Here is a 24571-nt window from a genome sequence, read left to right as displayed (position 1 = left end):
ATACCACAGCTGTGGGCAGAAACCTTGTTTATCTACATATGACCAATTTCACAATAGTATAGATTTTTTTTCACCAATCTTCACTATTGGTTGGCCTCCACATTATTAACTACTCCTCAAGGAGGTGTGACCCATTACATTTGCCTCGATTTCTTATTTCTAGGGCTCCCATAAAGTGATTAATTAAAAGTAGAAATAGGACACACAAAAAAGAAATCCAAAAACCAAAAACACTTGAAAATAAAAACAGTTGACCTTTTATTGTGGCCCATTGAAAAAACAAATGTGATAAAAACAACAAGGTGGTTATCTCAATAACGATACATGTACAGAAATTAATTTAAGTTAAAGATTGCTGACATGTCCCAGAAAACCGTCCGCTTTCTTCCCCCCCCCCTCCTTACGCGTACCTTATTTTGAGCAAAATATCGGAGCTTCCGGGGATTTAAAGGAATGTCGGGTTGCGTGTTGGTACGTGAGCTGATCAGCAGGCCAGTTCAAGTGAAAGTATTTCGGGATGGAGGTAACAACGATAGTCTGTCGGCGCATCCTGCAAGTGGTGCACCAAATCTGGCCTGTTTCATTCACATATACAGACAGTATATATGTACAGTGCAAAAGTGTTAGATGACCACATTTTTTTTTTTTTGCTTCATTATCCGTCCATTTTCTATTTGATCCTCATGAGGATGATGGGTGAGTTGGAGTCCATTCCAGATTATTCATTTTGAGAGTGGCATGAGTGAGTCATTTTATGTAATGAAATGGAACCCCTAATGTCATTGCTAATACTTGTGTTATCTGTCTGACTAGTTACTGTTTTAATATGCATTTATCAATTCAACAGCAATGCTAAGGGTGACCTAAAACTTTTGCACAGTACCGTACAAGCAATTATAAGGTTGAAAAGTTCCTTTAATTCAGAAGTTCAATTCAAAAAGTGAAACTTAAGTTATAGATGCACATTGAACAATACTTCCTAATTTCACAATTGAAAATCTTTTGGATTATTTTGCAATATTCTGATTTGTTGAGATGCTGACGTGAAACAATTTCCCTTTTTTTTTTTTTTTTTTTTTTTTTTTAAATTTGAACTACTGAATAAAATAAAGTTCTCCACAATATTTGACGTGAGATGCGCCTGTACATACCATTGACTGACAAACACGTTAAGGTGAGAACATTACATCTTTTCAAGAAAAAAAAACAAAACAAATTGTTTTAAATGCCACAATTTCCTACAAGGGAAAATGAGCCATAAAAAATAAAAATCAGTTCATTTTCCAACCGCCTTAAAAAGTCCAAAAACTGCAACAAAGATCCGGGATTTCATTTCCCCACCCCCCAACCCCCCACAGTTCGGCCACGTTTGATGAGATCCTTCTCATTTTACACTTCCAGTTTTGGGGCGTCCCATTACACAGATGATATCTTTTGTGTTCAGAGGCAAGTGATGTGTGTGTATGTGTAGGCTGAGGAGGACTAACCTGCCTGTGCTGTACAAGGTGTTTGAAGGGGGACGGTTCAGGAGAAAAGGGGGTGATGGGGGGGATCCCGCGACACGGCGGCGAACCGTTGCCAACTCAGCGCGAAACCTGCAACTGCTGCACGCTCTGCGACTGGTTCTGGGCGCTCACCTCGGGCCCGCGGCTGGCCAGCCTGCTGAGGATGTTCCTCTCGGACATTTGCAGCCGCACGGCCACGGGCGGGATCCTGGCGATGGTGGCCGGGAGGCGCGTGACGTCCGCCTTCATGTCGCTCAGCAGCTCCTCCAGCTGTTTGAGAACTGGAAGGTTGGAAACGACGAAAGCTTCAGCACGTCACTTCCTACGTAGTGTTAATTTGATCCGCCAGTTTTTAAAATTCAGTCTCGGTTGTAGTCCAGTTTCAATCATTCCTTTTAATTTTTATTGTAGTTAGTCAACTTCATCCTGTTTTTGATTTCGTCAACTTAGCTATAAGTCTAGCATTTTAGACCGAGAAAACATTTTATTCGTCTATAGTTTTAGTCAACAAAAACTGTCAATGTTTTAGTCAGGACAATCATTTGACCACTGTATTAATATTAATAATAATAATAATATTATATTTGTGTCAGCAGTCCAGTCTGTTTGAACATTTCTGCTCCAAAATTATTTCATAAAAAATTGCGGCTTGTCCCGGATGCCACAGTCAATAAAGATTACGACCATGACAAACATGCAATTTTGGGGGACATTTGGTAGTTTTCCCCCCTCTAGACCCAAAAAGTCTGACATCTCACGTTCTAAATCAGCTGTTACTTTGTCTTCACCTTTATGCAGCACTGCATTGGCTGGCTTGTTTCCCGACATGGACTCCTTGCTGAGGTGCTGGTGGGACTCGGCCAGACACTCCACCTCGCTGAAGCGCGTGTTGAGCGCCATGGAGGGGTGGGCCGGGTCCTCCGTCATGTTGAGGTAGGCCGCGCGGCGTAGCTGCTCCTCGATTACTAACGCCTGCTCTAGTAACTAAGAGAGGAAAATAATAATTGGCCAGTCAGACGCAGGACAGGGACACCATGGAGAGTTGCTGCCGTTTGAAAGAAAGAACAAAATTAATAGGAGGAACCTGGTGGTGGTTAAAGTATATCAAAGTAATCTTGACAAGCATGAGCAGAAGTTGATTACTGGTATTTTTTTTTTTGTTATCTTTTTTTGTCTTCCTGAGCATCTTGATTGGTGGATACTACCCTATGATGAGGAAGACGCAACAAAATCTGAATTTGTACACCGTAGTCTATCGCAATCCTGTAGTGATGTCACGATAACGGCAATATTGTGATATCGTGATATTACAACTCGCACAATATATCGTCGTTGTCATGTCACGATATTAAAAGCAGCACATCCATTAAAAAAAAAAAAAAAAAAAGTCGGGTTGATTTCTATTTGTGCAGTTCTAGCACCCTCTAGTGGTTATTTTTTTAGTGCAGTTTAATTTTCATACGGCATGTTTTGGCCCTTCTAGGTTTAAAATCCATGTTAATTGTCAGATAAAGGGGATTGTAATATGCTTGTGAAACGAGTCAATATGTTGAGGAACTCAATGTGTGCTTGCATTAGCAAGTGCCTCAATATATATTAGATTTATATATTTTTTCATATAATATTTATATTTTTTTTTTTTTGCTGTAACGTACAAAACCACATAGTATGAACTATTTTTTTCCAATATTGTGACCTTTTTTGGTATCGCCAACCTACAAGAATCTTCAATGTAAAGAGTCATGAAAAGAAAGAAAACGCGTTGCACGAGAAGGTGTGTCCATATTTTAGGCCTGTACTGTACATTTTCCATCAAACCATAGCAGTAAAATCCCAATTACAGTAAATATTTGGATGACAGCATTCACACGATTCTGTGTGGCGGTTCAGTTCACCTTGAACCTGCGTGCCAGGAACTTGTTCTTGATCTCCAGGAAGTTGCCCCTGCTCATTTCCCCCTTGAAGGGCTCGTTGAGGATGGCGAACCTTACGTCGTTCTGCACGTCCTGCCATCGAGCGTAGCCGTGTCTGGGGAAAACCACCGTCAAGCTAAAACAACTTATTCATTTTAAAATAGCGACTTTTTTTTTATTTTTTTATTTAAACCACAAATTTGCTCAAAGTTTGACCCAAAGGTGCATCTAAAAGATACTGTATGATGCCAGCTAGGAGCCAGTAGTCGTGACGACGGTGCCAAATCTCAAAGGTCTTCTTAGTGACGGTCGCTGCCCTCTCCTCATTCTGCCAGAGGGAGTGAAGCTCTGCAGGGCGGAAAAGGTTATGAAACAAAAAATAAATAAAAGCAAGGAAATGTGTGTGCGTGTGTGTGTGAGTCTACCTGTGAACCCGCCGTCTGCTATGTTGAACATGAACCTCTGCTTGCTGGCTTTCCTCTTCTCCTCACTCACATTCAGCATGGACAAAGCTGCTTCTCTGGTGTTGTCTCCATTCTGAAGTCGGCTCGATTCCTCCGGTTTCACGCCATCTTTGTCCTCTTGTTGATCTGCGGGAAATGACATGGAGGCACAATTACAAGTCGTGTGGCGAACATTCCGCCTTTACAAATGTAGAACAGCACAGTAAGGGAGGTATTAAATTAACAAAGTTGCTTTTTAGGTAGATTTGCATGTTTTAACGGGAACCTCTCAAGGGCAAACAAAGTCACTTTTAGAAAATGCATAATTAACTCATTCACTGCCATTGACGGATATACACGTCAATGGGAACGGAATTGACTTAACTCATTCACTGCCATTGACGGATATACACATCAATGGCAGTGAATGGGTTAAAGTGGGTATGCGCACCTTTCTCCGTGTCCATCTTTTCATCTTTAGCCTCTTCAGCTGAAAATGAATAAATTAGATTTAAAGTACATGCCAACAAACAAAAAGTAGCTGGTAAAAAAAGAAAAAAAAAAAAGAAAAAAAAAAGTGTCTCACTTTTAGATCGATCCTCCTCATCTGTTTTGCCCTCTGTTCCTTCACCTTTGAGATCAGGAGGAGCACCCTTGTCACTCTTCTCCTCTCGGCCCTTGCTCAGGTCGTCGGGCTCGTTGCCTTCATCTCCACCTCGCGTCTCCTTCTCTTTGTCCTCCTTCCCCGCAGGATCGTCATCTTTGTTTTCAGAGGCTGGCGACTTGTCGGACTCGTCTGGGATTTCAATAATCTAAGGCAAAGGAAAATTACGATGAATTGGGTGAAAATAATGCCATTGATTACGTTACTGGCGTTGACATGCGAGAATGAGGAATTACCTCTGGATCGTTTGCATTTCTGGCTAATTTGGTGTCCTCCGCATCCTTCTTAATGTCCTCTTTGTCCTCTGATCTTGATAGATCCTCTGTTAATGCAAAGTCAGAAATGGAAGCTTGTTGGAATGCATGATAACAAATACTCAAATGCCTTGCCATACTAACAGTGAATACAACAAATCTGAACGCTTCGTTAATAAAAGCTGAGCTTTGTGTGCGTGTACCTGGCACAGGAGTGTTCGGTTGCGTATCCGCAGGCGTCCCACTCGAAGGGGTCTTGGGATCTTCGCCCGCGGCCAAAGCGGCCGCCCTCTTGTTTTCTTCCAGTTCTGCCATCCAAGGCATGGACCACTGACCATTCACGTGCTCAAATTCCTGCACCTGTCCAATCATTACGTGCATCGAGTGATCAGATACACATCTGACTGGGATTTAATGCACTGCGGGCAAAGTCCAACCTTTTTCCTTATGAGGGACATAACACCAATGCGAGTGAGCACATGTTGCCTGGACAGACCCTCACGTGGGACGCCATCCGCAAAAGTCTCAGCTCCATCGGCTCCCGGCTCACACAGGTGCCTCATGAACAGAGACACGTAAGCCCTGTAGGCAAAAAATAAATAAAGTTTTTTTTTTTTATTATTATTTTTTTTTTTATTTAAATAACATCATATGGCATACACTTGAAAATTTGGAAATATTAAAAATGGAAATGAATCCAAAGGAAAACTACTCATGAAGACAAACATCGCAGGAGTTAGCAAATAAACACTCAAAATTCAGTTGCGAAACATCTAATAATACTTTTGATTGACAACATCGGACTTTACTATTCAGCCGAGTTTGCTCTTGTGTAAAATTGCAAAGCAACATATTGGCATTTTGACACTAATACTCTATAAAAGGGGTTCTTAATAACAGAGTAGCATACAAATGTCTTTTTATTCATAATTACTGTACATTTACAATAAAAATTACACTTAAGATCCTAAAGAAATATTTAATGTTCTTTTTTATTCAATTCAGATACAAATTGAAAACTTACTGTCAAAGCATAGCAATTTAATAATAACATGTTGAGCAAATAATACTAAATCTAAGACTTAAAATCAACCTCTAACACCCAAAAGGAAAATGATGAAAAATAGCACTTGTAATCATGATTACTGTTTGAACCAAATAGGGTAATTCCGTAATTGTTCATTTATTTATTTTTATTATTTTACAAATAATGTTGCTCTGTTTATGTCTCTTTGCCAGCGACATATAGTGACAGGCAGAATAATTACATTGATCTTTGGCTGGGTGGCACGAGATACAATGAAACTACTGTATGTATCCACCTGTCATCATTTATAAAATACATAAAAGCTTCAGCTAAACAGTATGTAAATGTATGAGTAAATTGAGACTTTCATTATATATTGTTGGTTTGGTGATGAGTCATCAGATTTTTCTAATGTAAAATGTATGCCATGGCTCAATAAAATTAATGTTGGTAAAGTGTTTACTGACTGTATGCTAAGTTGGAAGCCTGGTTACAATGATAACCGGGGGAAAAAAAAAAAAAAAATCCTCACTTGAATTCCTTCTCGGACTTCCCTCGAAGGTCCCTGACAAGCCACTGGTTGGTGAAGGCATCCTGCGGAGGCATCCCGTAGCGCATCACCGCATTCAGGAAAGCCTTCCTCTGCCGTGCGTTGAAGCCCAGAACCTGACAGGTGATTGGACCGAAATAACCTTCAAGTCAGAAGTCGGTCAAAAACACCCTTGAAAGCGAAACGGAAGAGAGATGTCGACTCACCTCGATGTTTCCTCCCACTCGGGCCAGGAGCGGAGGCAGAGGCTTGTCCCGGTCGTTTCTTAACCCTTTGCGGCTCGGCCGTCGGGCGTTTGCTGCGGCGGGACAAACACCGTCAGAACATCTCACACAAAAAAAAAAAAAAAAAAAGCGTGCACGTCACTGACGTTGAAATGCTGAGTGCTAAAACTGAATGTGTGTTTGTGTCCTGCGGGATCCACTGTAAGGATGTTGACTGGACTTACACACGTTAACGGCACCCTTGTGCTGAAGGTGCCCTTCTCGCTTGCTCTCTCTCTCTCTTTCGCTCTTTTTCTCTCCACACCTTTACATCTATAGCTGTCATTTCCTACCAGGACACTTACAATTGAAAGCAGCACCATTTAATGCAATTCCAAGTAACAGCGAGATCCGTGAATTAACGGGAACAATGGTTACAGTAGATGCAAAATATATCAATTTGAAAAATAAACCAAGTGCTAACAGTTACATTGAATATGTGAACATATTGAGCTTGGACAACTTTTCTTTTAAATGCAGGCCACTTTGAAGTAGGTATCTATTCTTTTCTGTCCCTTTTTCTGCGGCTTCGCCACCGGCACCGCCTCCTCCTCCTTCACCTCCAGCTCCACCGGCTTGCTCTCGCTTTTCTCATCTTCTCTTGCCTTTGTACGCCCCGAGCAGATGATACATGGACAACCTCTGCTCTTTTCTGAGCTTAAGTCGTAGCTGGCGTAGCTTCCGTCTGAATCGGTACACATATCTGCAGGGTGGGGGTGGTTGTGAAGCTTGTTAGTACGGGGGAAGAAAAAAAAAAAACCCAAAAAAACCTGCAGCTGAAAGAAGCCTAATCAGACAGTTTGGTTTAGTGTGTTAAGACAGACTGGTGGAGAGAATTTTTTCCGCCTTTAATTAGCTACAGTGGAACCTCAAAAGTTGGAAAATTTTAAAATGGACGTGTGTTGTGTGTTTAGGTTTTTCTTTTTACTCAAGACTGCCACCTCTGGCGCAAAGCGTAACTGCTGCATCTGTGTTAGGCTCGTTATTGTGCGCGTGCGAGTACGAAGACGTGACTTCAAATGAGGTAAGAAAAACTCTGCCCCTGCCCTCACCAAAGAAACTGTGGCGTGTGCGTGGGGTCCGCGCACTCTACCATAAAGGGAAGATAAAAGCTGATAGCTGCAGTCAGACTAAAACACGCAGGGCTCTTTGTACTCATCTGGGCATTGGTGGAATATGTATGACGTAGAAAAAGTTTTAACATTACCTTTTTAAACGACACAATGCACCTTTAAAATGTTAGATGTTACTTCTAAATTATTATTTTTTATATTTAATTATTATTTAATAATTGATTTTTATTATATACGTATTTGTAAAAATGTCATGAATGACGAGTTTAACGTTACGATTCTTTAATATACTGAATGTAACAGCATAGGCTAGCAATTAATCACATCTACTTCACGGTTCTGAACTTTCCTAAATTGTGGGTGTGAATTTTCTCACCATGATAATGTGTCAGGCTCATGACAAGTCTGAGGACAATTTGATATATAGTTAAACTGAAACAGAAATTGGGTATATATAGTTTTACATACAGTACTGTAATTATATAACAGCAGTTAACATGTAACGGTAACAAGTCATAAAAATAGTTTTGCTTAATTATTAATAGTATATATTAAGACAGTTGACTTAAAGGTTTTATGAAGGTGACGTTTTATGTTTGTGATTATTTCTATTTACGATACTCTGAAGGGAAAGCCTGTTTTGAGTTTGTTAAGTAACTCCGCTCGCTCGACCTTAGAGGCTCCACTGTGCTTTGACAACTCCTACAGCGAACAGACAATTGATAGATGACTTCTGCAGCACCAAAGCCAACACAGCCCAGAAGAGCAGCAGCGAGACGTTCAGGTGTACCTTCAGCACGCTCGTCGAAGTCCTCGTCGCCCTCCTCCGACGCCACCGAGTAATCAGACTGGTTGTCGGATTGGTCCTCTTGCCAATCTGGGTGGAAGGAGGCGGAAGGAAAGACTTCCTTAACTCTTGGTCAGAATCTAATTCATAGTCAGTAAGAACGTTCACTAAAAATGTCTTTAGCTCTTTGTTTTTAAATTATTGTAGCTTTAATCACATACCATAAAAGCACCTCTTGCATGAAATACGCTATATAAATAAAGCTGTCTTGCATTAAAAACATTTCTAAAACATGCATTGTTTTAGCAGGTTGAATTCTGTCCACACTTTAGAACTTACTATTATTAATTCAAATATAACAAGTTGCAGCTTTCAAATTGTGCATAATTTTGACAAAGACAAATATTCAATTAACTCATTTGCTCCCAAAAACGTATAAATATGTTTTATTTTAAATATTACCATGCTCCCAAAGACGTATTTATATGTTTTTTGTTTTTTTTTTTTTTTTTTTGAATGCTAGACCATATAGGAGGCTTTGATGCAGCCTCTGAACTGAAGAGAATGCTTCAAGTAATGGTAGTTATTACAAAAAATAAAAAATAAACGGCCAGCAGGTGGCAGCAGAGTATTAGAGATCAACCTGGGCCATGGTGCAAAAAGCCCCCCACCCCACACACTTTAAACAGATTTGTGAATAATGATGAAACTTTGCTAGATTCTAATGCCAATTGCTGCAAAATGGAAACAGAGAGGAATATACCTTTTTTTTTCCCCTGACAAAAGAAGAGACTCTAATCTTTTGTTTTGGTCGGTTCCATGTTGTGATAGCAATAGGACACAATATTCTGTGGGCCTTGCAAAATCAGTCCAAATCCAGTAAAACAGCGAAAAATGTGTTGGGAGTGAATGAGTTAAGCTGAATCTGTTTGAACATTTACTCCATATCCCTACTAAATAGCTGCACACTATTTGTAGTACAAGTGAAACATTAGATGTTAGCAAGTACAATTTTATAAAGTCACTAGTAGCATGCATTTAGCAGATGTTAAGAATATGGAATAAACGCTCAAACGTCTTACCATGCACTCACAATACGGACACAAAACACAAAATGACATCACCAGCACAGCACATCACATGACAGAAAGAAGAGGTTGCATTATATATGGTTTCTGTACCCTGTCTTATACCTCGGTCCTCCTGAGAACCGTCATTGTAGTTAACCGGCTTTCGAGTTCGTTTGCCTTTGCCCAGATTGCGGGCCAGATCCTCTTGCTGCTGCTCATAGTGATGACGAAGCAGCTTCTCCCAGTAGTCGGGGTCGACGCTTTCCTCCTGCTTGATCACTTCCCGTTCCACTTCCTCCTCCTGAGAGGAAACATTGGCCAACATTTCTTTGCCAACCGTCCCGCCGCCGCCACCGCCACCGCCACCACCCCTCTTTCGCGGCTATTGCGTACCTCATCTTCCTCGTCTTTGACCACGTACTGGGCAACTTTAAAGGAGCTGAGGTATTCGTTCATGCTCTGAATCTCAGTGTCGTCTGTGGCGTCCTGGTTCCGGTCCAGCAAACGATCGATGGCTTGGTCGTCGTAGTGGATCACGCTGCTGTCGTCCTCCTTGTTATCCCCTTAAAGTAAGAAAAATGAGAACATTAAGCATAACATAGATTCATTCAATTACAAAATGCCTTTGCTCTCAACTTCAAGAACTCTCAGAGCAGCATTAAAATTATGCCTTAACAATAATAATGCTCATTTTGTATTAACTCAAATATTCTATTAAAACCTCTGTATTATTCCAAAGTGAGCATTGGTATTTGTTATGTTCTGTAACCATTAACCATAATTGTTAACCATTAAGATTAATTGTTAAAGGGATACTTAACTTATTTAGCCATTTTTGGCAGTCAAATATGAATATTTTTCCTATAATAAATTTGATATTTTCATTATTTTTCATGTACAATTAGTAGCTTTAAAAGCACATTTTGCAGCTTGCTGTTGACTGAAAATGACATCACAAGGGCTCAGGTAACCAATAACAGCTCAGCTTGTGAATGTCACATGACCAAACCTAGAAAACAGGTGAGCTGTGATTGGTTACCTGAGCCCTTGTGATGTTATTTTCAGACAACAGCAAGTTGCAAAATGTGTTTTTAAAGGTACTTATTGTACGTGGAAAAAAAAATGAAACTATCAAATTAATTATCGACAAAATATAATTTTTTTATTGCTATAATGGGCTAAATAAGGGAAGTATCCCTTTAATAGTTTAACACAACAGTAACACTGGACATGCACGATTACAAACCTTCTCCAGCCTCATCCTTAAACAACTCCTCGGTTCCAAATTTGAGGATATCGTCCAGTTCCTGCTTGGACATGGAACCAGTCTTGGAGCCGAGCCCGGGTCGCACAACCAAGTGGGTGAGCATCATTTTTTTCTTTGCAACCTGATTTAAAAAAAAAAAAAAAAAAAAAAAAAAAAAAAAAAAAGTGAGACAAACCAGCAATCAGAAGGTTGAACAGTAAATAAGGATTTTGATTTTTCTTTTTCTTTTTTTAAACATGCTACTTCACCTGTGTGATCCTCTCCTCTACGGACGCTTTGGTCACAAAACGATAGATCATCACCTTCCTGTTCTGGCCAATACGGTGAGCTCTGCTGAACGCCTGCAGCACACAACAGTTTAAACCCTTCTCAAACATTTTTTTGTTGTTAATTTACAGGGTAACGTCATAGTCCAAATTATTGACATTTCCATTATTTCCTATGGGAGAAATTCTGGAACAGATTGTTTGACAGTTTAACTATTCTTATTCTCCTTTCACGCTGAAAGGGGACATACTTTTTCTAGATGAACCCGCGACAGGTGAAAGCCACCAATACGGCGAGACCTTATAATCACACTGATTTGAACTTATTAAAACACACTTTGAAGCTTACTTTACTTTAGTCTTTATTCCAGACCCAAGGGGGTCCAAATCACAGGACAAAAGAATAACTAATAAAATTAAATTAAATAAAAAAAAAAGGGTGTGGGAATAACAACACCAATAATTAAAAATAAATAAATAAATAAATAGAATTATAAAAAAAATTATTAAACTAGACCTTTTAATTACATTGTCCACAACTATGAATGTAACATAGCGTTTTCATGGGTAATTTTAAGTCTTAATGATGTGCTTGTTTGCATAACTCTCCTGCATTTATTGCACTTTGTGATCAAAAGTTGGTACATAAATTTAATGAATTTTATGTAGGGTGGGCGTGTCATATTACCTGGATGTCATTGTGAGGGTTCCAGTCAGAGTCATAGATGATAACGGTGTCTGCAGAAGCAAGATTGATACCCAAACCTCCTGCTCGAGTTGAGAGGAGAAAGGCAAACTGGGGAGCACCAGGAGCTGTTGGGGAAAAAAAAACAAAAAAAAAACACCAAACCAAAAAGTTAAAAACATACAAACTGTGCCATTTAATTAGTCAACAAATTTGAGGGATAAATGGTCACCATTAAAGCGGTCAATGGCTTCCTGCCGCATGTTGCCGGTGACTCCGCCGTCGATTCTCTCGTATTTGTAGCCCTCGTTTTCCAGGAAGTCCTCCAGCAAGTCGAGCATTTTGGTCATCTGCGAGAAAACCAGCACTCTGTGACCTCCTTCCTTCAGCTTCTTCATCATCTTGTGCAAGAGCATCAGCTTGCCAGACGCCTTGGTCAGAGCCAAGCCCTCATACATGCCGTTTGGAAGTTTTGGGGCCTCCTGCCATAAGAAATGGGTGATTCATGACATGTTCATGTTTAGGCGGTCCTTGCGGCGTTTATAAGAATTAGACAAAAAGGTCATACGGTGGCAGCAGCAGGAAAGAGGTATGGATGATTGCAGCACTTTTTCAGATCCATCACCACATTCAGCAGAGAGACCTGGTTTCCTCCTCCGCGGGTGTTCAAGGCCTCGAAATTCCGCGTTAAAATAAACTTGTAGTATTTCCTAGATGAAAACAAGAAAAAAAAAAAAAAAAGTCATTTTGTGAGAGGAAAGAGATTCCCGATTATACTCCAGATGACTTTGTGACTTAACACTGACTTCTGCATGGGGCTAAGCTCCACTCTGACAATGAGTTCAGTCTTGGATGGCATGTGTTTGAAGACGTCAGCCTTCAGCCTCCTGAGCATGTGCGGGCCCAGCATGTCGTGGAGCTTCTTGATCTGGTCCTCTTTGGCTATGTCGGCAAATTCCTCCAAGAAGCCTTCCAAGTTGCTGCAGAGGGGAGAGGGAGGGAAAGCAACATTGAGCGAAATGAGGGCAAGCGTGGGCGTCGCCGGCCGCCACTCATGCGGCACACTCATGGTGCGGATGTACTGACTTGAATCTCTCCGGAGTCAGGAAGTTAAGCAAGTGGAAGAGCTCCTCCAGGTTATTCTGAAGAGGCGTGCCGGTCAGCAGCAGCTTGTGTTGCAGTGGGTAGTTGTTCAACACTCGGAAGAACTGACAGGGGGATGTTTTTTGCGCGTTAGTGTGCAAATGCAATCACAATGTAGTAGCTCTATCAATTTCTCACCTTGGACTGGTTGTTTTTCAGCCTGTGAGCCTCGTCCACCACCAGACAGGCCCATTCAATGGAGCCAAGCACAGCCTGGTCAATGGTAATCAGCTCATAGGATGTCAGCAGGACATGAAACTTAACTGTCGAGTCTTTCTGCAAAGCGGACATGAGAAAAAGGGAAAAAGGGGGAGAAAACAGACATTTTAGGCCTGGGAGCCACAGTGGTATAGTTTCAATTTAACGATACATAATGTCATGTTGGTTCTTTCCCACCTTCATCTTGGATGCCTTTTTCCCACCTCGGATGGCGTTCCCTTCGAAGGAGAACTCGTTCTCGCGGATGACAGCCCTGCTGTCCTTGTCACCAACATACGTGACCACGTACATGTCCGGGGCCCACATCTCGAACTCTCGCTCCCAGTTGATGATGGTGGAAAGTGGTGCGCTAACCAGGAAGGGACCTTTGGAGTGACCCTAAGAGGGTGGGGGAAAAAACAAACAAAAAAAAAAAAAACAAAAAAAAAAAAAAAAAAACAGTGAGATCATTTAAAATTCAACCCGCATACACATGTCTTGCCCTGCCTTTAGGATAAAGCTCCTGACTCTGAGCTGCTCCCCTTTTATGGGCAATGTTACTATATGTCACATGTCCGATACCTCCAACTGACACCGACTGACAGAGGAGAGCTGACTGGACAAAATAGAATTTATACCGTAAATACAGTGGTATCTTCACTTTCAAGGTTCCTTCATTTGGCAACCAAGCTTGTAACATAAATATTCCCGATTAATTTGCTCCAGCCTCGCCAAAAACACCACAATTACTCATCTCTTCCCCTCTCACCTCTTTGTAAAGAGAGTAGAGGAAGACGGCGGTCTGGACAGTCTTGCCTAAGCCCATTTCATCGGCAAGGATGGTGTCGGTGGCCTGTGCCCAAGAAAACCTGAGCCAGTTCAAGCCCTCCAGCTGGTAGGGGTGAAGAGTGCCCCCGGTGCTGTCCAGGTAGTCGGGCTGACGGTCAAACTTGATTGTAGGCTGCAAGAGGAAACAGATAGAGTGATGAATGACACTAATATTCTCTCCTTCATGACAATATTTGATTGTTTAACTCTTTTACTGCCGCACGTTATCAAAAAAAAAAAACTTTGATATGACAAAGGCTTTGATCATTCACGTCATCCTTGAAAACGTTCTATTTCATCAGATTCCGTCATGTTTCATTGTAATTTCGTTTACCGGCAGCCCATTGAAAATAGATAAAATTCTGCCATCTGCTGGCCATAGTTAGTGTTTTTTTTTGGATTCCACAATCCATTGAACAGGCAGTTAAAAAAAAAAATGAGTTGACGTCATTTACCGTTTATGGCGGCATACGTCGTGATTTTACTAATCGTTATTAAACGTTTTTGGCGGTCAAAGACTTAACAACTGATTTTATGACAATTATTATTACAAGTGCTGTTTTGACCCAAGAAAAGCAAATGTTTGGTTGGAAAGGTTGGGATACTTACATCTACCACTGGGTTAGCAGGTGGACGCTCCGTCTTCTTAATTTTGACAGGCTTCTTCAGCTTCTTACCGGGTCTGCCCTCATCACCAATCATTAATTCTCTAGTTTGGAAAAAAAAAAGGTGTGCTCAATGTGACTTATGTCTAATGAATAAAGGACACAAGCTTCTGCATACCTGTGATTCCAATAAGTCTGCTTGTAAAGGTCAAACTCTGGGATGTCCATGTCTTCGTTCTCCCACGTCGACTGGTCGTAGGCCAGATCTCGCCATTTGATCAGGTAGTGCACGTTACCTTTCCTGTCCACACTGAAATGGAAACAGGGAAATCTGGTAAACAGCTTGGTGGCTTTAGCTATTTTTTTGGGGTGTAATATTACATATTATAAGTTTTTTTTTCTGTTTCTATAACTAAAAATGAGAGGCCAAAGTGAGTGAACAATATTGTGAGAATTTTAAACTTCGTCCCTGGTTTTGGAACTCCCCCCCCCCCATTTCCGCTAGCCTCAAGTCAAAAGTATACATTCGGCAAAATTTTTTAAATATTTATGCCGGTTTAACGATAATTTTAATATTACTCTAAATTAATGCAAGTTTCTCACCAAGTCAAACTATACTTTAAAAGTGGATATTTTACACCAGTTTAAATAATTGGTTCTTTAAATATTGGCATCTTCTTTAAAATCTACAGTAAAAATTTGCAACAATAAAACAAAATCAATAATAGTGTGTCATTAAAACGACTTTGCATTTATTTGACTTAACGTTCACCTGTGGTTGAGGATGCGGTGGATCATCAGCCACTCCATCTTGACTCCGTAGCGGTAGAACTCCGCCTCCATGTGGACAAAGAGAGGATCTTTGTTCTTCCTCTTGGTGCTCTTGTCGTCGTCGCCCTCGCCGCCAAAGTCCACGGGCGGCGGATCGTCCATGTCGGTCTTCCTCTGGTAGTTGCGGAACATCACCTGGCAGTTCAGCTCCAACTGGGTGAGCACAGGCGGGGGTGGTTAGAAGGTTATGTCGGTTCAGAAACGACAACAATGTCCACCACCGTTGGCTTCGGCATGCACCTGTAGCTCCAGCACCCATGAGCAGTGCCAATAGGACATATTGCACCATTTTACAAAGAACTCCCTCTCCCTGCGGCCAACCAACGGTGGGGGATCAGGAGCGTCAGCAGGCAGGTCAGCGGGCCGGGGGACGGGCGTGGGGGAAGGCAGCTCACCCCAACGCCATGTTATAACCTTCTGGACTTTACCCTTCATTGGTGGGCACTGTCAAGAAGACGATAGACAAAGTCAAATGTCGCGTTCGGCGTTTCCAATCAGAGGACACTTTATTGGGTACCTTGCATCGGGGGCAGATCCACTCGCCGTTGGGGATCTCGGGGAGGGGCGGGTTGAGACAGTGGATGTGATAGGACGAGGGGCAAGTGTCGCAGCAAAGAAGCTCCCCTCCGTCCTTGCACACCCTGCAATACTCGATGTGGTGGTCGTCCTCTTCCTCGGCGCCGTCGTCCTGCCTGTCGTCCTCGTCGTCCACTTCGGCGTCAGAGAGGTCTTCCCTGGCCTCCCACTGGATGCCCTCCTTCTCCTGTTATCGCAATCAAAAGGCGGAGGTGGGGTGCATGAGTAAAAAGCTGCTTCTTATTAGGGATGTAACGATAATGGCAATATTGTGATATTAAAACTGACACAATATATCATCGTCGTCATGTCACGATATTAAAAGCAGCACATCTGTTAAAAAAAAAAAAAAAAAAAGTCGGGTTGATGTCCATTTGTGCAGTTCTAGCACCCTCTGGTAGCTAGTTTTATAGTGCAGTTTAATTTACACAAGGCATGTTTTGGCCCTTCTATGTTTAAAATACATACTAATGGTCACATGAAGGCGCACATAATATACTTGTGAACAGAATCATTATGTGGAGGAACTCTGTGTGCTTACATTAGTACATATTATATTTATATATCATTTTCATTGCTGTAATGTACAAAAACAATATTCTGTGTTTTTAGTATGAGCTCATTATTTACAATATTGTGACCTTTTGTTTCACCAACCTCCCCACAATATCATGGTAATCTTATCGTGACCTTCATATCGTGATATCGTATTGTGATGTTTTGATATCGTTACATCCCTAGTTCTTATTGACTAATAGGGAGGTATTAGGTAGCTAGGTAAAGGAAGGAAATAGGTGTTGGGTCGGTAAAAAGGTAGCAAAGAATTTTAGATAGATGGAAAGGTAAATAGTCAGATAGGTAGCGCTCTAGAGTGGTTTAGATTTGGCAGGAAAGACTTTTTGTGTCCCACTCTGACCACTGTCATATGACAATATGGTGTTCCACAGGCTTCACTGTTGGGGCCTTTGCTGTTGCATTTGCTACCACTGGGTTCCATTTTACGCATACCATCTACTTTCACTCCTATGTGGGATGACAGTCCGATCTATGTCCCCGCTACGCAAAGAGGAATACTTTCTTAAGTCCAGTTTTGTCCTGCCTGGAGGAAATGAAAACTTGGACGTCACTAAACTTCTTGTACTCACACAATGCGGGCAACTCCACTTGCCCTCGGGTGCCTTCTCCATGTCAGGGTCCAAGCAGACCATGTGATAAGCCCTGGGGCAGGTGTCGCACAGAATGATCTCTCCTCCCTGCTGGCACACCTCACAGTAGTCCTGGTGGTCCGTCTCGTAGCCGTCACCATCCTCCGTCTCCACTGGGAGAGGAAGCGAGCGGACACGTGAGCTGGCATTTTTTTGAGTCGAGAACAAAAGACAGAAGTGAGTTCCACGCCGCACCTTTTTTCTTTTTCTTGGCACTCTTGGACTTCTTCTTGCTGCGGCTGCTGCGGTTGGAGCCTTCTGACACGGAGAAGTTGCTCTCGTCAAAGTCGCTGTCGGCATCGGGCTCATCCTCGTCACTCTGATAGGGAGAGCAGCGATGCGTTCTAACACTTGACAATGTCGGCAAAAGACAGGAAGACAAAAAGTGGCGTAATATCTTACAGATGAGCGCTTCCTCTTGCTGTTCAGGCCTCCCAGTTTGATCTTGAGTGGAGCCACCTTCTTGGGTTTGGGCTTTGGTTGAACTTTAGACTTGGACTTTTTACGGGCGTTAGGGCCTGACAAAAAGAAGAACGAATAATTCAACCAAATAAACTAGCTGTGATCAAAGTTTCTCTCTGTCCATTAGAATAGTCCACTATCTAAAAATCTCTAGTTATATAGCAATAAGTGAGTAATTCCAAACACAGCCCATGACGTTTTTACTAGGGATGCAAGATAATATCAGTGGCCAATAATTATCGACCAATTTGATGTCAAGCATAAACCAGGTAATAAAGAAATCCACCGATAATAATAGACATGCCACGTTGGTCCTTCTGTTGTATTTGTGAGTCAAGTTGTGCCCAATTCCTAAACCCCTCTTCTTTTCTATGGTAGAGTTGCATATTTGTGATGTCATAATGCGCACGACCTTGTGTTCACAGAAGATGCATCATGGCGACATCGTATGGCAGTCGCCATAGCGGGCTTTCTTTACTGCGTCTCCCCAAAATGTTTCCTTCGCAGTTTTTTGTTGCATTTTTAAAATATGACTGTTTTGTTTTTGGAAAACTCAAAATGAGCTATTGGTTGTCTTTGAAGCAAAGATATCAATACAATTCAGCTTCACGGTGCTTTATACTATGTTCCAATGTATTTGTACATGTTAGACTTACAGCAGGACAAGAAAGTATATTTGTATTCAAGTTAAATTTGCAAACAATTATCGGCTTTCTTATTGGTTATCGACATCGGCACTTTATAAATGATTGATTTATCGGTATATGTTGAAAATAGCATTATCGTGCATCTCTAGTTTTTACATATAGCCTTCTGTCCAGTCACCTTTGCCTTCTTTGGTTTTAGCCTTGCGGAGAGGTGGCGGCGGCGGCGGCGGGGCTGCCGCCGGAGCAGCGGGCGGCGTCTGAGCAGTAGCAGCGGCGGCGTCGGTGGGTGCGCTACCACCGTCGGCCGCTCTGTCTGGCCCAGCCACCACCATGTTCTCCACCGCTGCAGCCACGTTGGCGGCCGCCAGGGCTGCGTTGGCGGACGCCGAGCCCTGCAAGGGAAACACACAGTCAGAAAACGTGGAGCGCGTCATGCGTGCCATTTTAATGGAGTCGATGTAATACCTTATGAGGGTTGTTTGTGCTAAACTCCCTCCATTTGGCCATCATTAAAGTCATCATCTTGGACACAGCGATTTTGGGGTTCTTGGCTGCAATCAAGGGCCTGAGGAGAACAACAAAATGTCAAGCGGACACAAGTAGTTCTCATTGACGCTTTCTGCTATTTCTGTTTTAATAATGGCTATAGAAGTTGTTTTTCACATCAAGTATATGATACGTCATAAGGTTTTCACACCTGACAAACTGACTGAAGGCCTTGTAGTTGGTGAGGGAGTTGTAGTCTTCCTGAGTAAAGACGTGGTCGATGTCTTTCATTCCCCAGGCCTCCAGCATCTGGGAAGAGCTTTTCGGCTAAGGTGGGAGGGCACAAGACAGGGAAAGAAATGAATCCCAGTGGAAATTAACACTCTTCACGGCACCTGGCACGTGGAAATTCCCAGTTTACCTGGCAGTCATCATCGTCATCGTCATCATCATCCGGCTCCGGATCTTTGCGTTTGCTCTTGGATGAGCCCCCTTTCTCCGCAGACGCGCTGGATTTCTTCTTGTCTTTGGTGGAGCTGGAGCGTTTTTTCTTCTTCCTCCCTGGGGCGTAGTCGCTTCCGTCACTGTCCGAGCGCAGGACGACCTCATCCGGGTCCCTCTCCGTTGCATCGCCTCCGATTAGGTGCTCGGGAGAGCTCAGCGGCAACTCCTGTTTGTGTTGAAACGGCATCGTAAACATACAATCAAGTGATGCCAAGACAACTGCGTTAGGAAGGAAAACTGGCCACATCTGGCATCCCTGACATTTAAGCGATTCCAACCGGGGTTCCATCAGAGATGCTGCAGGAAAATTAACTGATTTAATTTATCAATTAATCAATTACAAATACATTTTTGTTCATCTATCGATGCCTGTGACATATAGTGCAAGGCAGAACAATTAGATGGCCGAAGGTGCAATAAACCTTTGTATATATCAGCTTTGTGTTCAATTAAACACGCACAGAAAACAGCACATCATTCATACTCAATACATTTTGGGAAACACTGGCAAAAATTGACAGGGACATGGACAATGTTGGATAAATGGAGGCATGGGTGATTTTATATTTCATTTTATATTAGTTTCCACGGATGCATCTATTGATTTGCAATTGAAACATTACATTTATGGACACTGTGTACTGAATCTCATTAATTAGTCATTTGTGAATGCAATCTGTCTGTGATCAGAATTCTAATTTAATAATTGGTTTTAATTGTAAAAACTGTACACTGCTTTTGTAGCACTCTGTACTGTACTACTACACGTTTTGTTATTTTTGTTTGGTGGTGTGCCATGAGATTTTTCTACCAAAATATGTACTTCAAGTCGACTCAATAACGTGTCTCAAGTATTACATACATTTACATTTAAGGGGTGTGTGTGTGTACATCATAAAGCATGTGACATCCAACTAACCTCTCTGACGGCTCTCTGCCTCTTGTTGCTTCTGCTCTCCCTGCTGCTCTTCTTGGCCTTCTTCTTCTTCTTGGACTTGGGAGCCTCTTCCACGTCGGACATGACGTCCTCGGCTTCGTCGTCTGCGGGTGCCATTCAAATTGCTCGTCAGTCGTCACTGTTTTCATTCACACGTTTACTCTCTATTTGGGTTTGTGGCGCAGGCGCAGACATGCACGCCCCTGCAGGCTCGAGAGAGTGGAGGAAGAGGAAGGAGGAGGAGGAGCGGGGGGGAGGTAGGGGGCGCGTGCACAAAGTGGCGTGCACAGACAAATCCGCGTGCACGCCTAGCGTGTGGCACAAAACACTATGGTCGAACAAGTTGTGGGGTTTCTATTTCATTTTGCACAACTTTGACAGTCGGCGGTGGTCCCCCTCGGCGAAAGCGCGCGTCAAAATTGTAAATACTGAAAAGGAGGGGAGGGGGGGGGGGGGGGGGGGGGGGGACACACCTGCACGTGAAGTTAGCTTAACTAACCTATCGTGACCGAAGCGCCGCGAAGCTAGCTCGGGCTAACGTTAGCCTCGCTTTGAAGGCGCCCCCCTCCAACACAAATGCACACCCCCGGTCAGAAACGACAAAAAGGAGACGAACGGTTGGAGGCTGCTTACCGTGGAGTAGCGAGTGCTCCTCGTTGGCCCCGAAGTCGTCCCTGTCATCGTCGCTGCCTGACATGTCGCCAGTGTCCCCCCCCCCACCACCACCACCTCGCTCGAATTAATCCCTCCTAAAGCTCTCGCTCCTCGGTCGGACGACGAGGGAGGAGGGGAAAATGACGTGGGACTGCTGGAGAGTGGACCGAGGTTGGGTGTACTGTCCAAGGGGGGAGGGAGGGGGCGGCTACTGTGTGTGGATGGGGGGGGATGGCACTGTGTTTACATTATCAAACAAGTTGACTAATTGGGTATAAACGCACACTACACACTTGACACCAGCAAGTTGGAACACGGCAATGGAAAAGTTGAAGCCGAAAAAAAAAAAAAGGCCTACCTTGACACCTTGGAAACTTGCTGTGGCGTGCGCGTGCGGTCCCAGGTCGAAGTGAAGCTCTCTCTTCTGCGCGTTATTACCACAACTCGGCTGTTTTATTTTGTTGTTGTTGTTTTTTTGTCAATTTAGCGTTCATTCATTAGGGGACAAACGAAAACACCGTCCCATGTCCTCTCCCCCCAGCCTCAGAGCTTAGCTAACATCCTCGCGAGCACACAAAGGGGGCCAGACATCCCATAATAATCCCCCCTCCCCTCCCACACGCGCGCAGGACTCTGCATGGTTACCTCGCAACCGGCAGACCATAATATTCACACAAGGCCCAGCCTGCCCCCCACCCTCCCCACCCCCGCCGCGCGCGCGCGCGCGCGCTCACTCGCACGCATTCACGCGCACGTTACCACTCCAAGACATGCATGCTCAGGCCCTCGGAGCCACCTCGTTGTCATGGCGACGCCCCCCACCCCTCCCGCCCATGTGTGCCTCGCCAGACCATAATATTCCAAACTCGCTACATCCCATAATATACTACACCTTCAAAAGACACGGAAATAGGAGGGAGACTAAGGTCTCTAGAGGTAGGCCGAAACCCACCGATGGCAGCCCATAATAGTCACTGAATGAGGATCTACCTGGGATGGCTAATAAATCCATTTGTGATTCAAAACAATATTCACCACTGTCTATCTGTGATGGGGTTCAAGTCCAAGGACCAAGTTTGTGTCAGGGTTCGAGGGGTAGCACGGCGGCGGAGAGGCCTAAATCGGAAATGTGTTGACATGATAATGCAGCATCTAGGGTTCAAAGTTCACGTTTACATAGTATTACTTCTTCCACACGCTTTAAATGTATTAAAAACACTTTTTTAAAGTATTTCTTGGCACTTGTTCTTAGCCTCTCCCTCCAAATTTTCCAAGTGTCGTTTACTGTAAAACTAGCACAAAACATAAGAGAATTAAAAATTATATATTTAAACACCACAATGTTCAACCAAACCATATTTCATCTAAACAACAGTCAGCTAGCTTAATGTTAGCATCTAACAAATGGGCTAACGAAATTAGCATATTATTCTCTCTTCTCCACTTTTTTGAATGACCATGACTTTACGATAATGAATCGCTTGGACATGTCCAGAAAGTTACGGCAGAATGTGGTGCTACACGAAGGTTCACATTTTGTGGGTTTTTGAGTTAGTGGCCCACAAAAAAAAAAAACACTAACTCAAAAAACCTGCGCTATGGCGCAGGCCCAAACGTTAACGGCGTACAGAAAATGGGATTGTGAGGTCGACATGCTAACCACTATAACCCCAAAATAGCATTCTGTAATCTTACCTACAAGTTGTACACAAGCGTGCAGTCATTAATTACTACAGATAGTCAACTTTTAATGGAATTATTTCTTCGGTCTGTGATCTTGCTGATGATGATGCAATTTTGATTCACTGCTGCTCTGCCCTCGCATTGAGTTAATTTAATGTTGAAAATGAGGACGGCAGTAATATAACGCTCGTATCCAGTCACTTACTAATGTTTTGCTTCCTCGTAGGGCAAAAGCTGCGTGGAACAGTCACTGATGAGAGACTGAAAGCAGCGTGGTAAACATATCAAGATGATGCACAGACAGGTCTGGACCGTGATTGGCAGTGGCAGAAGTTAGCTCAACTTGAGGTACAGGAAGCACCCAACTAAGATAAAAAGGTTGTTTGCGGTATACGGTACAATAAGTATTTTTTTTAATTAAATGAGTGCCGCTAAATCTAAAATGTACTCAAATTTTGAGCTGTGGTAATGCTAAGCTAACGTCCATGTCTTTCCATCACCTTTGCTGTGACAGTTGCCCCTGCTAACATGGCCGCCATGTGCTTCTATACGTTTTACTTTGTTGAGAACGTCGCCCCTGCCAAGATGGCCACCACAATGGCATGTCTGTTAGCCTCCTCTAGTCTACTGTGACCAATTGCCGTCAATTCTAGAATTGACACACTTTTACAGCTACTGTACAAGGCGGCGTTTGGAGCGGACTGGACACTATTTTGTGTCCGTTAAATCTGGAGTCCCTTAATTCCGGGCCCGTTAAATTGAGGTTCTAACTGTAGGTGAAAACTAAATTTATGATGATGGACCGTTATTAGATTAGGTTTGCTAGCTAATCACTGCTTAGTTTCTTATCCTGTCTGGGTTTCACTGTGGTTACTGCTCGCACCACTTGATGTGGCGGCCATTTTAGGCAAAGAAATCAAAATACAGTTCGTAATCGGGGACCGGGGTCGTTCGTAAACCGCGGTTTCCGCTGTAATTTGTATTTTTACAGGTTTCCGCTTCAATGGCCACCCGTCATACAGTACAGTACGCACGCTTCGCATAGCAACAAAGGCCGCGCGCGACTCTCCGTCCGCCTCCTCCTGGCATCTCAGCCGTCTTCCTTCCACCTCTCACGCACAAGCTCCCCCCCCTCACTCCCCACTCCCCCGCCACCACTGTGCACTTTTCCCTGCCTAACAACACGGCCGCCATCCCATAATATTGGTTACGCCGCCGCGCGCGCGGCTCTTTTGTCAGCGGGAGCGCGCGAGCTCACGCTCGGCCACGCAGTGATCCTCGGATGCGTAGGTAGCGGTGAAGGTGACATGTAGAGGGAGGGGGAGAAAGTCGGAGGGCATATTAGTATTTGTATTTTGAAATGAGTATAATTTTAGCAGTCACTGAAAGAGCGCTCAATGGTCAGGCTGCCTCGTACTTGGTGGATCTGGTGTGATTTTTTGTTGTCTTGTTAGGTCACCGTGGACTGCTGACTTGCCTTTTGACTTCATGTTTGTTTACTCAATTGAATTTCATTGAATCTGAAAGTGTGGGAGGGTAAATAATGTCCAAGTACAGTTCATGTATATCGCATTTATATTGAGGATGTCAGAATTAAAAAGTGATGCCATGTTTTTAGGATGATGAAGTAACTACAGTAGATGGAGAAGAGAAGAGGCCCAAGAATGGAGCCTTGGGGGACTCCACATGTGATGGGTATTGTGGCAAATACAGAATGCCCACGATTACATGCTCACGAAACAGATTTATAACTCATGATGTCCATCTTAAGGACTAGTACGCTATTTGTCCTTACTAGTAAGACAAATCCACATACTAGTAGAATTAGTGGCACACTAAGAGACCAACTGTTTCACTAAATTACTAGTATAATTTTTTTTCCGCCACTAATTCATGCCACCTTTGGCCTAGTAGTACACAATTTAACTTCACTAGTAAACGATTTTACTGCACTAGTAACAGTACTAGGCCCAACTAGTCGGCATGTGTAAGGCACAAGAAGCCTTATTAGTACCAGCAAAATGTTCACTTGTAGTTTTGTCTCA

The 24571-nt window shown here is 43.1% G+C and overlaps 1 protein-coding gene across 3 annotated transcripts; it reads right to left on the bottom strand.

Moving 5' to 3' along the window:
* Positions 1–245: 245 nt before the first annotated feature.
* Positions 246–21439, bottom strand: chd4b (chromodomain helicase DNA binding protein 4b). Of its 3 annotated transcripts, none has more exons than XM_077525864.1 (40): positions 21202–21439; positions 20823–21054; positions 20172–20293; positions 19170–19418; positions 18960–19075; positions 18728–18827; positions 18441–18654; positions 17556–17671; positions 17349–17472; positions 17094–17266; positions 15890–16135; positions 15613–15816; positions 15314–15525; positions 14720–14851; positions 14546–14645; positions 13878–14069; positions 13307–13507; positions 13049–13186; positions 12854–12975; positions 12574–12747; positions 12336–12477; positions 12000–12249; positions 11771–11895; positions 11065–11157; positions 10796–10937; positions 9943–10112; positions 9661–9850; positions 8483–8569; positions 6563–6654; positions 6339–6472; positions 5217–5361; positions 4983–5139; positions 4762–4847; positions 4448–4673; positions 4313–4351; positions 3844–4008; positions 3658–3766; positions 3401–3533; positions 2294–2489; positions 246–1786 (listed from the first exon to the last, which is right to left on the bottom strand). In XM_077525864.1, the coding sequence occupies exons 2-40, from the start codon at positions 20884–20886 to the stop codon at positions 1584–1586; spliced, it is 5883 nt and encodes a 1960-aa protein (XP_077381990.1). In that variant the 5' UTR covers positions 20887–21054; positions 21202–21439; the 3' UTR covers positions 246–1583. The 3 variants fall into 3 exon arrangements, with proteins under 3 accessions (XP_077381990.1, XP_077381992.1, XP_077381993.1); XM_077525866.1 differs by having other exon boundaries at positions 9673–9850; XM_077525867.1 differs by lacking the exon at positions 20823–21054.
* Between the last annotated feature and the right edge of the window lie 3132 nt (positions 21440–24571).

The sequence above is a fragment of the Festucalex cinctus genome, chromosome 7 (genome assembly GCF_051991245.1).
Source record: "Festucalex cinctus isolate MCC-2025b chromosome 7, RoL_Fcin_1.0, whole genome shotgun sequence".
Classification (NCBI taxonomy): Eukaryota; Metazoa; Chordata; class Actinopteri; order Syngnathiformes; family Syngnathidae; genus Festucalex; species Festucalex cinctus.
Note: the sequence above shows the minus strand (reverse complement) of the source record. Positions and strands in the feature narration are given on the sequence as shown.